The sequence below is a fragment of the Pelophylax lessonae genome (assembly GCF_965119305.1).
Source record: "Pelophylax lessonae genome assembly, chromosome: 2".
In the NCBI taxonomy this organism is placed as follows: Eukaryota; Metazoa; Chordata; class Amphibia; order Anura; family Ranidae; genus Pelophylax; species Pelophylax lessonae.
This window is the reverse complement of record NC_138769.1, coordinates 571,965,210-571,980,278: the sequence shown is the minus strand read 5'-3', so window position 1 is coordinate 571,980,278 and position 15,069 is coordinate 571,965,210. Positions and strand designations below refer to the sequence as shown.

Genomic DNA, 15,069 nt, shown 5'->3' with positions numbered 1-15,069 from the left:
TGTGCACTACTTTGAAGAGACTTAAATGATAGGCGACTTTGTCTGTGGGGAATGCCTGGCTAATCTTTTTCTTCTTCCTGGAAAGTCTGATAACAAGTCGCTTGAAAATAGATAAGGTTACGACTTAGAGGCGACTCCCATTGAAGTCTATGTGCACAAGTCGCCTTGAAATAGTACAGGAACCTTTTCTGAAGTCAGAGAGACTTCAGTAGTGCATATAAAGACGGCTCTCATTCATTTACATTGAATTTGTGATGACGACTTGAGGGCACACAAGTCATGTCCCAAGTCGGAGTAGTGTGAATCGGCTCTAAGGGTCCATTCACACTAGCGCGACTTTTCAGGTGACTTGGTCGCCTGACAAGTCGCGGTCGGTCGCTAGCCATTGATTAGCACAGGACCCGTTCTAATAGGAGCGACACAAGTCACTCCGACTTAGAAAAAGGGTCCTGTACTACTTTGGGGCGACCTGGAGGCGACTTGCATTGACTTCAATTATATGAAGTGCACCGCGACTTCACAGGTCGCCCCAGCAAGTCGTGTCGCGCCAGTCTGAATGGGCGCTAAGAGTTAAAGAAATTGTGTTTCTAAATGATCTGCCTATACTTTTTCCTGTTTAATTCGGCAATAAAAACATTTTGCACTTTACTGAGTTTAGTGGGCATATGTATCTGTGGGACCTCTAATGCCAAATTATTTTACAGTATTAATACTAATTTATCTTAGTGATGAATTGCAAAAATAAGACAAGCTCAGTAAGAGATAAGATATATTTATAATGATAAAAACTCTAGAAGAGACACAGGCAGCGTTTTATGAAATATGCCTCCCATGGGAACATTGTTGTCCATTTATCACTATGTACATAATAATCCAATTTTATTTTTTTATCCTTGAGCACCTGTTAACTGTCACCCAGATGTATAATTTGACATAACTCATCAAAATTGATCTACATGTTAGAAAAATAAATATTAAACCTAAATACATTCGTGATGAGTATATAACAGTTTTTTTTTATTGTGTTGCATTTCTTATTTTTGTTTTTGTAGGGTTCTTTTGTTGCTACTTGAAGAAATAATGTTTCATTGTAACTCACTACCAATAAAGAAAAACAAAATGATTGGCAGCAGTTTTTTTTTTGTAATACTGAGGCGATTTTCAAAAACAGAGCACTTGAGTAGTTAAAATTCAAAGCTGATGACATAAGATGACTTTGATGTTCCAGATAATTACTTGATAGGTCAGTTAGTCCTAAAAATATCAGGGGCAGAGTCATGCATCTGTTGGTATGTCACTCTTGTTTTGTGATGAATAAAACATTTTAAAATGGGTACAATCTGAAATGACCCATTCTTATTAATACCATGAATATGGTTGCCTTACCATACACAAAAAACCCTCAAACCTAAAGCATTTAAACCTCACTTTCCTACATAAACCTGTTTTCTGACCTCCCTGTCAGTGTGTCCATCAACCAAAGTAGGGATGTTCATTTTGAAAATTGTAATCTGGACACACCTTCTGCACCAGCTTGTAGTCAATACTGTAGAAGGAGATAAAGATGCAAATGACCTTAAATGGTTTAGCACAAAGCCATGCAGCATGACTTTGGGTATGTTCCATATAGCAGTTTTTGGCTGGATCATAGAGGCAGGGTTTGTTCTTCAAGGCTTTGTTGGTGTTTTCATATTCCACCCTACAGTTAAATGTCTTAGTTTCTCTGGTATCCAAGGTAGATTGCTGTAGAAGGTCAAATTCTACCACTTTTGTAGGTGGAACAATACTGACAGACACATTTCCAAGACTAGAGGAGTTATGCCGAAAATAGACACTGAACGTCCCATTTATGTGGTCGACAATCTTCCCAGTCACCAGTAGACTGAACTTGACAGTTTTGATGTTAAAATAGAAATCTCCCCATCCAAAGATTTTCTTGGTTCTCCCAGTTTTCAAGGAAGGTTTGCGTTTAGCTCTTTGACCAATCCCACCAGTGAGCATTGTTTGATTCTTGCTCCACTCCCAGGGAGTGATGGGAGATTGCATTGGAGGTTTTGCTGGTTTGAATGGATCACTGTGGAAAACCCTGGATGGATGGAGTGAGTGAGGCTTGGTGGTACCGTATGGTCCATTCTTTACCATTCCTGTTGCCCCCAAGTCCAGATATCCTAAAGTTTTTGTCATGTGGCCTTCTAAACAAAGCACCTGAAAATGCAAGAAAATCTATTAGTTATTCTTGTAATATTTCTCAAGAAAAACTTTAAAAGTGATTATTCAATATAATATATTACTTAATTTGCATGCCCTAATTTATTTTTACTGTGTACCACACAGTTGTTTACATTTATACTCCTATTGCTATGACTAGATAAGCTTGGAAAAAGTACCCAGTGATAAAATTAGTCTTGCCCCACACCCAGAATACACAAGCATGTCCCTGAAGGCTCCCCTCCTGACACAGGTATAAAAATATAACCATTGTTGTCCTCACCATAACAGGTCTCACTGAGTTTGAATTGGAGGTAACACATGTGGAATGAATGAAGAATTAAAGAGTTCTTTCTGTAATGCCTTCAGAAGGAACTTTAGGCTATGTAATGCTAAGTTCATGTGGGGAGAATGGAATGGCATTTGCTACAGATAGCAGATATTGCTTCTGCTTTCCTTATGATAGTGCTATATCAACAATATTTCCCCAACTCGTGGGAGAAACAGGGCTCTTGCCTTTCGCAATATCCACTTGTTTATCTCCAGTATTTTATGGTCTCAATGTTATGTTTATTATAGGATTGAAATAGTAATACACTAATAAACACACAACATAGGCTAAGACTGGATATCATTTTATCTAATTATAATAGCTATAAAGAATTTTGTTGCTATAAAGTTAGAAGGACACAATTGTTTAAATAGTCTTTCTATGCTGTAGCAATAATGGTACCTTATTTGGGAGGGGTGCTCACACAGTTTTGACCATATAGTGCAGAATTTGAAAGGTTCATTATAGGTTTAAAACTGTGGCCAGGTTGGAATGGAGTATTAAGTAAGAATAAATCTTAATATATATATTGCAATAATGAATGTGATTTACGAAACGGGAAGCTGTTTGCCCCACAGAAACGATCCCAGGGAGGGGGGATGGGAACAGGGGAAAATAACGGGATTTTTAGGGTACTGTTTTAACTAATAAATACTTCACATGAGAAGTTTTTATATCAAAATTTTAATTAAAAAAACAGATACAAAAGGACACAAGTCCATCTTATATACATAGCCTTTGTTTCCTCTGTTCCCATCTCCCCTCCCTGGGACCGTTTCTGTTGGGCAAACGGCTTACCGGGCCGTTTCCTAAATTACATTAATTAGTCAATTTGAGATGTTGGTACCTAGAATTCTTGGTTTATATCAGACCTGACATTTTCTGATATATTGCAATAAGTTAAAAAGACCTTATTTTTTTGATGAAGGAAAACTCAGCACATCCACATAAACTTTATTTGAACTTGTGACTGAGGTTCTTCTAGCCTCCTGTAGTACGCTGCCTACTGGCTCTTGATCAGGCTATTCATTTTTCTACAAATTGTTTGCCTAGCTTCGGGTAGTAGAGTATTTGCTTGATATTAGTGCAAGCAGGACTGCTCCATTTCAAAATAATTTCTATATCTTATTTCAATTTCCATGTTTCCCTGGTATTTGGAAGACTTCAAATTGTGTATCAAATCAGTAACAGACCATAGAATATGTACTACCTGAAGCTGAGTACTTGTAGAAAAACTGCCAAAAAGCCATGACAATGTTTAGTGTATTTCAGCCTGTGGACCCTGGTGGAGTGGGGGGGGGGGGGAATAAAATAATTTACAGCATTTGCAATCTTTGTCAAAACTGATGGAACTGATTAACCTAGGTATAAAAATATCTGTCTCGGCTTATTGGTGACACAGAAAATGTAGATGTAGTTGTTATGTCCCAATTTTGAACATGCTATGTATGGGATGTTAAAACTTCTGGCTCAATCTCAGAACAATCCAAATTTAGAAGCTAAAAATGAATGTCACTGATATTCATTATGTCTATGGCATATGTGAAATAATTGCATTTCTTGACTGATTCATTTTGTGTCTGCCCAGGACTCACAGTAGAAACATAACATTCACACCTGACTTACTAACTTTTGGGTGAAAGCAACAATATAAAAAGATAATAATAAAAGCATAACAATGAGAACAATATATGTTTCTTTACACAAAGTTAAGATCAGACAGCACAACCAGAAAGACTTTCAAAAAATATTAATTAATTATCACCAAATAATGATGTCATATATGTGGCCAAATAAACACATATACACTTAAATTCATCATAATGATACACAATAAATTGTAGTCTCTCTATGGCCTCCTGTACTGGTGAAGATTTAGTCAACCTAAATATTGATTGCAAACTGTAGTCTAATCAGTGCATGCTTTGCTATGCAGCCCCGTGAAGACGTCAGGTGACGAAACCGGTAGGGCGTGGCTAAGGACGCCGAAGCTACACCGCTGTGGACTAAGGAACCCACGCTCACGGCAAACAGCTGAGCTGTTGGAGCGGTGGGAGATTTAATTCATGCCTAGATTCTAGTGTCAGGAGTGACACCCTTATTTGTGAGTGTAAACTTTTATTTGTCTCAAATAAATTATTTTATACGTAATTACACTATTGTGGCATCCCTGTCTTCTATTTAATTTTTACACTATCTATAACACACTGTATTGTTCTTACATTGTTTGAATTTTTACACTAGCACTTTATGGTTTATTATTTTTAGCATACTGAGTGTTACATTTTGAATATATTTGAAGCCCTACATTACACTTAGCACTTATACACATACAAATGTGGATTTAATTAATTTTATTTTAATTTATTTAATTGAATAGCACTTTATATATAGAGCCCCACAGATTATAATATAACTATTTACTCTTGAATCGGTGAACCAACAGATATTGCGCTGACCTTTTTTAAATTCCTTTATGCAGCCAATTGCCCATCACAATTTCTTTCTAAAAGAATGGATTATGAATGGCTAGCACTGCTTTGCATTGAATTGATATATATATATATATATATATATATATATATATATATATATATACATACGTACTGTAAATGCTTGACCTGAAAGGCACAATTACACTGACACAGTGATAAGTTGGGATGGCTATGTTATGGGGGGTCTTTTCCACAGGCAAAATATCAGAATAATGAAAAAAAAAACAAAGTGATAACTCTCAAAGGACAGATTTATATTTCTTTGAAAACATTGCTGGTGGCATCCATATTAAATGAGTCCAGCAAATTTTCTATTCCTGATACTGAATTATTTCACAGAGCATGTGTGATCGTGATTTTAATGCATAATATATAAGTATAGATATAATATAATATTAGGGAAACCTGATATTAAAGGAAAGTCATTATTTAAATATATACCTAATTACACTTTTAAAAAAAACTATATATATATATATATTGTATATATATTTGATATCAGCAGCATCCACATAATCCATCAACCACTGAGCATGCAGCAGTAATATAGAAAATGTAGTAATAAATAAGTTGCCTTATAAGGAATCTGCACTTACTGTATATATATATATATATATATATATATATATATATATATATATATATATATATATATATATATATATATATATATAAATGTCTTTATTACCAAACTCATTTTAAAAATGGCACCTGTCTGCCTGTCTCTGGCTTCAAAACTTTGAGACCCTGACTCAGAACAAGAAACATATCAATTAATATTTATATTTGTTCAAGGTTACCAACTTTGAAGGTACTGAAGCTAATGGATCAGTATTACAGCCAGATACCTAGCATTTTTAGAAGGACCAAGCTCAATTTTTAAGCCTAGTTAACCTGGTCACTTGCATGCATTTCCCAATAGATTGCCTTGATGTAAGTAATCTTTCCAATATATGTTAAAGAGACACCATCAATGTGATCAAGCCAGTTTGGTGACACATGTTAAAGCGGAGTTCCACCCTGGATTTTTTTTTTTTTTTTTTAATACCCCCGGGACAGTCAGGGCTAGTGCATTCCACAATGGCTAGCCTCTGATCTGTCCCGGGTTGCACTTACCTGTTAGGACAAATACTTACCTTGCAAACGTCTTGTCCAGCGCTGCCATCTCAGATGTGGGCAGCTTGAAGCCAGCGCGTCCTCTTCGGCGTCTTCTTCCGCCTTCTTTGGTCCCACGATGCTCTGCGCCGGCCCCGACGTCACTTCCGGGTCGCGCGCGTCATCCCTCCACAGCTTCTGGGCATGCCCAGAAGCTGTTTAGAAGGGGATGACGCGCGCGACCCGGAACTGACGTCGGGGCCGGTGCAGGCGCAATGATTCCTGGGAGCTATGACGTCCAGCTCCCAGGAATCATTGCAGAGCCAGGAAGTGACGACGGGCCGCGGCCGAGGAAGGAGGAAGAAGGAAGTAAGGTAAGTATATTTTCTTCGCTACGAGGTAAGTAAAAAAAAAAAAAATATGCGATTATCCATTTCTTTTTCAGGTGACCCGGAGCGAGAAGATGGAGGTAAGTATAAAAATAGGGTGGAACTCCACTTTAACCACTTGCCGACCGCCGCACGACTATCTACGGCGGCGGTCAGCCCCTCACAGGCAAAGTGACGTAGGTCTACGTCGCTCGCCTGTGAGGGTTTAGGGAGCGAGCGCGCGCCGCCGGAGGCGCGCTCCCGCTCCCGCGTGGTCACGGACCTCCCCGCGCGTGTGACCGGCGGACCCGATCGCCGCCGGCCACTCTGCCATCGGCGGGGGAGAGGGAGAAAGTCAGGCAGCTTGTGTAAACAAGCTGCCTGTCATTCTCCTCTCTGTATGAGAGCTGATCACATGGATCTACTATGTAGATCCATTGATCACTCTGCATACAGTTGAAGCCACAGCCAATCACAGTTAGAATCACGCCCCTAGGGACACACACAGCCCCTCCCTCTCAAATAAAGTTAACCCCTTCACTACCAGTGTATTTTTACAGTAACAGTGCATATATATAGCACTGATTACTGTAGAAATGTCACTGGTAACCCCAAAAGTGTCAAAAATGTCAGTCAAGGGTCCGATCTTTCCGCCGCAATGTTGCAGTACCGCAAAAAAAATCGCAGATCGCCGCCATTACGCGTTAAAAAAAAAAACAACAAAAATGACAAAAATCTTTCCCTTTGTTAGTAAACGCAATAACTTTTGCGCAAACCAATCAAAATACGCTTTTTGCGATTTTTTTTACCAAACATAGGTAGCATAAAACAAATTGGCCGAAAATATTAAAAAATTTTGATTTTTACATTTTTTCTTGGGGGAATTTCATATAAAAAAAAGGGAAAAATATTGCTATTTTTGCAAAATTTACGCTCTTTTTTTGTTTATAGCGCGTGATCAAAAAATCGCACAGGTGATCAAATACCGCCAAAAGAAAGCTCTGTTTGTGGGAAAAAAAGGACGCCAAATTCGTTTAGGTACAGCGTCGCACGACCGCGCAATTGTCCGTTAAAGTCACGCAGTGCCGAATCGCAAAATACCCTCTGGTCGTTTAGCAGCCAAATCCTCCGGGGCTTAAGTGGTTAAGGAGGAGCTGTCCTGGGTGGGGACCATGTTAGTCTGCATTTTTACTATGTGATACATCAGTAAAGACCTTTTTTGGATAGGTGAGTGCTAAAACCAAGCAAGCCCATAGGCTTCTGTACAAAATGTTGAGAAACCTAGTAGTTGAAGTTTGAGACAGCAGCTATATAATGGGACGAATGGACTCCATACAATACAAATGCCAATAGGCCCTGTGCAGTAGGAGGACTTAATAAATTGTTACCGCATTGAGTGACAATATATTAAGCTTGCCTTTACAATCTGGTTAAGTGACTGTTTTCTTTGATATAGCGCTAATATTGGTTACTAAGTATTACTTTCCCTGATTTCCTATGATATTGCACTTCTGTACACCCAACCGGGTTTGTCAGAGGGGCTGAGGTTCTTGAGAAGGTGGAGTCAAAAAACAGAGGACCCATCCTATTTAGTGGCGTCTACGGGGGTAGCGCTACATACAATTTAAAGAAACACTGACATCTTATCTATGCAGGGCGCAGTGGCAATGTCTTTGAAAAGGATCTCTTTTACTCAGCTTGCCAGTGCTGTCTTGCCAGTCCTGCCTCTATTGCAGCCATGACAATACCAAGTACTTCTGGGCATGACAGTGTTTAAAGCGGAGTTCCACCCAAAAGTGGAACTTCCGCTTTAGGGAGTCCTGACCCCCCGACATGCCACATTTGGCATGTCATTTTTTGGGGGGGGGAGCGGGTACCTAGTTTTGACAGGTACCCGCTCCCACTTCCGCTCGGAGCGCCGCGGCGCCCTGAGCGGAAGTTCTCCTCTCCCCCTCCCTCCCTGCAATCTTCTGGGACACGTCAGAGGTCCCAGAAGATTGCCGGCCAATCACGGCGCGCAGCGCGACTCGCGCATGCGCAGTGGGTACCCGGCTGTGAAGCCGCAAACTGTAACAGCCGGGTGCCCACAGCAGTGATGCCGGCGCCGAGGGAGAGGATCGAGGCTTCCGGCGGCCGCATCGCTGGACCGTTGGACAGGTGAGTAAATGGCTGGAACTCCGCTTTAAGTGTCTAGCAGCCAGTCATTGGCACTGTCACATGATTTAAGGAGAGATGTCATTGCTCCCCTTAGTTTCTGACCCTAGCTAATCTGCAAAATAGGAATGAACAACAAGGGAGCACTGACAATATAGGCATCATCCCCTTAGTGTCTGACCCTAGCCATCACTAGGCATTTAAGTGACATCTGCAACAGAAGCATCAGCAGTAGGAGAGCACTGGCAATGTGAGTATCAAGGGTCTGTGGGTACCTTTTTCACAGACACTGTTACTTTGTAGTGCAAGGGCAAAGGGATAATGTGGCCTATACAGTATCTTATCTCAATATTATTTAAAGCATAATTTGTATAAGGTTGCAAGATAGGCTTATCTGGAAACAACCACCCTTAATCACATTCTTCTAGATGAAGGCCATTAAAAAATAAAAAACATTAAAAAAACGTACCTTACACTCTGACTTCAAGTTGGCTCAACTAGGAAAGGGTGATATAACCCAGCCATCTCAGGAAAGCTGTAAATCCCAAATCCCACAAGAATGCTGTCCTCCATAGTGCTGGAACATCTTCCCATGGGATTTGAGATACTCAACTTTCCTGGAATTTCATGCTGAGGTGCATTGACAACATCGATGCCTATTGTAAATGGCTGGAAGTCAGGGAAAGGTGGTATTAAAACAGAGGGTGGGGGGCTTCCACATAAAAGGATCTTTCATTTTCGTTTTAACGAGAGAGACAAATAATAGCACTACGCTACAGAAAACTCCAATTTGTGGATAATCTACAAATCTTTATATTTAATATAACAGCAGCAACATGTGGGAGCAAGCTTGCAAAAATGTCAACGTCATATCAAAAATTACTTTAAAGTAAGCAGAAACATTTTGGAACCCCAGAAGCTTTTGCTATAATATACAAGTATGCTCATCAAATTTGCACATTATGGCTCACTTAGCTTGCATAGCATCCCCTCCCAACAATGCTATGTACACATTTCCTCTGGTTGTCAGTGTTTCCATCTTTTCTTAGTCTTCTTCTGGGTCCAGAGTCTTTCGCCATCCTGACAGAGATGAAGGAACTCCTGCACATGTGCAGGGACTGCATATATGGCTTAATGTAATATTAGAAAAAAAATGCAGACAGACCGGGGAGAGGCACTTATGGCAAACAAAGCTTACAGAGTCTCCTCTGTTATAAAAAGCCTACCTGTCTTCTTTATTAGATCTGCATTGAGGAAAACATTTTAAGAACTTCTGAAGATCTGGTGCATTTTAACATTGAGATGGAGTCCGATTCACCCTGGAACTAGGGCTAACTAGGTTTATGCTTATTTGGCCTTTTCAAAAATTGGGGTCTGGTTTTAAATCTATAGCTCAAACATTAAAGTTCTGATGAGCCATTTACTTGTCTTGTGCTAAAAATATTGTACACTCTGCAGGAATTTTATTCTCGAGATTAAGTATAATGACAATTTTGCAATCCAGTATAATGAAAACCCAAATGTAAAAAAAGTGCAGCAGACTTGATTTGTGAAGTTCTTTCACTTCATTGCAAATCCTAGGTATGATGCTAAGTTGAACCACACCTTTAAATACCAAATCAGTTGCTTTTTTTCTCAGCTTGTGCCTCTGATCATCTTCCTCTCACACACTGCTAGCGCTGCGAAAATGAAATGACAAGGAAGGGAAATAGACGACAAAAGGGAAAAGGTTACAAGCTTTCCTGTCTGATCTGCCTGGGAGACAGCGAGATGTAACGATGGGACCTGAACGATGGGTCAGCCGCTCATGAATTTCATGATTCCTGCACACGGCTCATTATGAGGGATTGATCTGAAACCTCTTAAACAGTCTCTGGAGAACATTAATGGGACTTGGCTTAGACTCACATTATTAACCTGTTACTTGCCAATGCTTTACAAGTTATAGTAAGTGACAATAGTATAAAGGATGTTTCAATAATAAAATTGGGAAATATTGTAGTATTGAAGTATATCTAAAACCACATTTTTTTTGGTAGAGTGTTGAAGGGTTATTGCTGTCTGTGTCCTTTTACAGTAGATCTGCCCTCTCTAGTTGTCCTTGTAACCATAATAACTAAGACATAAAGTGATGGAATATGTGTTGCATGCTGTTCATTATACATCCATATTCAAAGTACAATATTACACCCAAAGACAACCCAATACATCATTGTAAATGTACAAACTCTTAATCCATATTTCCATAGCAAGCGTATATTAGGATATCAAGCTTTACCAAGCTTCTAAGGTCAAAGCCTACTACTTCTACTTGCTACTTATGGTGAACTGTTGGTTATGTTAGATCTGTTGAGCTGGCATTCACATACTGTATGGGAGTGTTTGACAAGACCAGTTTTGGTCAGTCCTGCCCCCTGATTGGCTGGAATATGGAGCCCTTGTTCGTTGTTAATATACTGGAATGTGTGATACAGCTACTACTGTAAACATTGCCCTGTTCTTTTATCCTTTTATCATTATGTTTATTGATTGATTATAAAAATAAAAAATATAAAAATAAGGTTTCGGCGCTGAAAGTTGTGACTTATAGTGATATCATAAATCAAAACACGTGAGTGAAGAGTAAATAAATGAATATTATATATATATATATATATATATATCTCTACAAAAAAAAGTCCATAAAAAAACGTAATGATATTCAGTGTCTGCGTTGATTAAAGTGTCACCACAGTGTGATCCTCCAGCAGTGTGGGAAATGCAAACTCACCAGACCAATATGCTGTCTATATTATAGAACAGCACATGCATTTGGGCATAAATATCAATTCCTGGACAAGATTTAGCTGATCAAGCTGAGTAAGGTCCTTGCTCACAGAAAGGATGTCCTCCCACCAGGTGTTCCAATCAGCCAGGTGTGGTAATCAACAGACATAGGAGGAAACATTTTCCTCTTCTTGCAACCGAGTAGCGGGTGACTTTCTTGCGACCAAGTAGCGGAGGACTTTTGTGCGATCGAGTAGCGTGCGCCTGGGAGTAACCGTCTGTCAGGGAATACCTTGCGACTGGTGAGTACCTGGGAGGACTGATAAGTATCTTAGCGACCGGTGAGTATCTTAGCAACTGGTGAGTATCTTAGCGTTAGTACCAGGGGAGATAGAGGTAGTGTAGGTAAGGAATAGCAGGTTGTTACTAATTATCCCCATAGAGTAGAGGGTAATAATGTCCAACAGGATTGGGGATGCCACTCAGTGCACTTCTTGCTGCATGTATGCGTTCCTTGATGAACCAATCGAGGGTGAATACTGCTGTGCAAGATGTAAGCGACTTGTTTCTCTGGAAGCCCAGATCCTAGATCTAGAAAACATAGTGGCAACACTGCATAGCATCAACAACCTAGAAAGGAGCTTGCACATTACCCATCAGGTGCTGGCAGGGGCCAGCATAGAGGAGGGAGGAGTAGAGGAGACACAGGCATCAGAGGTAGGCAGTTGGGTGACCGTTAGGAAGGGTAGAGGGAAGAGTGCCAGGTAGGCCAGTCCTGAGTTGATACACCCCAACAAATTCGCCAAGTTGCAGGTTGATGGGGATATCAGCTCAGGGGTGGCAGTGCTGGAGCAAGCGCCCTCCCCCAGATGCCAGGGGAGTGGCGGCTCCAGGAAGGTGGGGGGCCGAGACCCAGGAAAGGTTAGACAGTTTGTGGTAGTGGGGGACTCAATTATCAAGAGGACAGAAAGGGCAATCTGTCGAAACGATTGCGGTAGCCAGACAGTATGTTGTTTACCGAGCGCTCAAGTTTGGCACATCGCGGATCGAGTAGACAGATTATTGGGCGGGGCTGGGGACGACCCAGCAGTTATGGTGCATGTGGGCGGAAGGTGGAGGATCCTAAAGAATGATTTCAGGGACTTAGGGAATAGATTGAGGAATAGGACCTCCAAGGTGGTTTTCTCTGAAATACTGCCGGTACCTCGAGCCACACAAGAGTGGCAGAAGGAGATTAGGGAACTTAACAAATGGCTAAGGAACTGGTGTAGGAAGGAGGGGTTTGGGTTCCTGGAGAACTGGACTGACTTCTCAGTCGGCTACCGGCTCTTTAGTAAGGATGGGCTGCACCTTAATGGGGATGGTACAGCTCTTTTAGGGAGTGCATTCCGATGGGAAATAAATTTAGAAGAGACAAAGCCAAACCTGGCTGGCTAAACCGTAATTTTAAAAAACTTTTTAGGGGAAAAAAATAGCCTTCAAGAAATATAAATCAGAGGGCACAGTATCGGCTTTCCAACAGTACAAGGAGGCAAATAAGAAAAGTAAATACGAAATCAAAGTGGCTAAAATCAACTTTGAGAGACAAATAGCGGAGGATAGTAAAAAGAACCCAAAGAAATACTTTAAATATATCAACAGCAAAAAAACTATGACAGAGCATGTTGCACACATAATTAATCAAGAGGGGATGATGGTTACAGAGGACACTGAAAAGGCAACCGTGCTTAATACTTTTTCTCCTCAGTCTTTACACAGGAAAAGGAGGGGTAAACTGACTATGACTGTATGGTTAGCAGTAATTCACAGGGCTTGCTGCTATGGCTAACAGAGGGTGAAATCAGGGAAATGCTGGATAAAATTAACACAAATAAATCACAAGGCCCGGATGGCATACATCCGAGAGTACTCAAAGAACTTAGTAAAACTATATCTAGACCACTGTTCCTGATCTTTGCTGACAGTATTATGACAGGAAATGTACCAGGTGATTGGAGGAAAGCTAACGTGATACCGATATTCAAAAAAGGGCAGAGGCATGTCCCAGGAACATATAGGCCAGTCAGCCTGACATTGATAGTATGTAAACTTCTGGAGGGGATGATAAGGGACTATATCATAGAGTTTTCTAAAGACAACAACATCATCAGCAGTAATCAGCACAGGTTTACGAATGGGCGTTCTTGTCAAACCAATCTGTTAACATTCTATGAGGAGTTGAGCTGTGAGCTATATAGGGGGAGGCCAGTGGATGTGGTGTACCTGGATTTCGCTAAGGCATTTGATACAGTTCCCCACAAGTGCTTAATTTATAAAATAAGGTCTGCAGGCATCGACCACAAGGTTTGCTCTTGGATACGGAACTGGCTAAAAGGGTGTGTCCAAAGGGTGGTAATAAATAGCGCATACTCAGACTGGTCTGGGGTGGTAAGTGGGGTCCCCCAAGGCTCAGTCCTGGGACCAACCTTGTTCAATTTATTCATAAACAGCATTGAGAACGGGACCATTAGTTCTATATCAGTTTTTGCAGATGACACAAAATTGGGCAGGGCAATAACTACACAGCATGAGGCAGATAGCTTACAGAATGGCCTAAACAAAATAACACAGTGGGCAACGACATGGCAAATGAGGTTTAATGTGGAGAAGTGTAAGGTTTTGCACTTGGGGACTAAAAACAAAAGCACAATACACTTTAGGGGGGGGACCTTTGGGGGAATCAAAAATGGAGAAAGATCTGGGAGTCCTGGTAGAGGATAGACTAAGCAATAGCATGCAATGTCAAGCGGCAGCTGCCAAAGCCGACAGAATATTAGCATGCATTAAGAAGGGGATGTTTTCCAGAGATAAAACTATAATTCTACCACTTTATAAAACTCTGGTCCGACTGCATCTGTAGTATTCTGTCCAGTTCTGGTAGCCAGTCCTCAGGAGGGATGTGTTGGAGCTGGAGAGAGTCCAGAGAAGGGCAACTAAACTACTTAGTGGATTGGAAGACCTTAATTATGAAGAGCGTCTACAATCGCTTAATTTATTCTCCCTGGAGAAGAGACGCCTGAGAGGGGACATGATAGCAATTTACAAATACCTCAATGGTGATCTCAGCATAGAAAAAAAGTTATTCAGTTGCAAGGATTGCATGAGGACGCGGGGACATACAATGCGATTAGAGGAGAAGCGTTTTAACCTCAGGCAACGCGGGGGGTTCTTTACTGTTAAGGCTACAAGATTGTGGAATCTCTACCACAAGAGGTAGTTTCTGCGGGAAGAATGGCTACTTTCAAAAGACTTTTGGACATACATCTCAAGGATCAGAACATTAAGGGGTATGAGAGATGATTAGGGTCACACACACCTTCACAGGTTGAACTGGATGGACTATTGTCTTTATTCAACCTCAACTACTATGTAACTATGTAACTCATAGTGTATCATTTATTTAAAAGTATCATTAAAAAGCAATTAAACCCAATACTGGTAAATTAGTGGTAAAACAATGAAGCTGGAAAAATCGCTCATATAAAGGTCCATACAATGCAATAAGACACATAGATGAATGCACATACATTGAAAGCCACCAAACTAATTTTTAGAATGGTGGCTGAAGGACCTCAGGCATGTATCTCTGCTCAACAGCTGTCATGCGCTTCTT

The 15,069-nt window shown here is 40.6% G+C and overlaps 1 protein-coding gene across 1 annotated transcript in view; it reads right to left on the bottom strand.

Annotated features, from left to right (window-relative positions):
• Nucleotides 1–699: 699 nt before the first annotated feature.
• The window catches only part of NXPH4 (neurexophilin 4), a 347,353-nt gene continuing 332,983 nt past the window's right edge, over nucleotides 700–15,069 (bottom strand). The window contains exon 2 of the mRNA XM_082247195.1: nucleotides 700–2,205. Coding sequence (XP_082103321.1) covers nucleotides 1,474–2,205 — 732 coding nt within the window. The 3' untranslated portion in view covers nucleotides 700–1,473. The remainder of the gene's footprint in view (nucleotides 2,206–15,069) is intronic.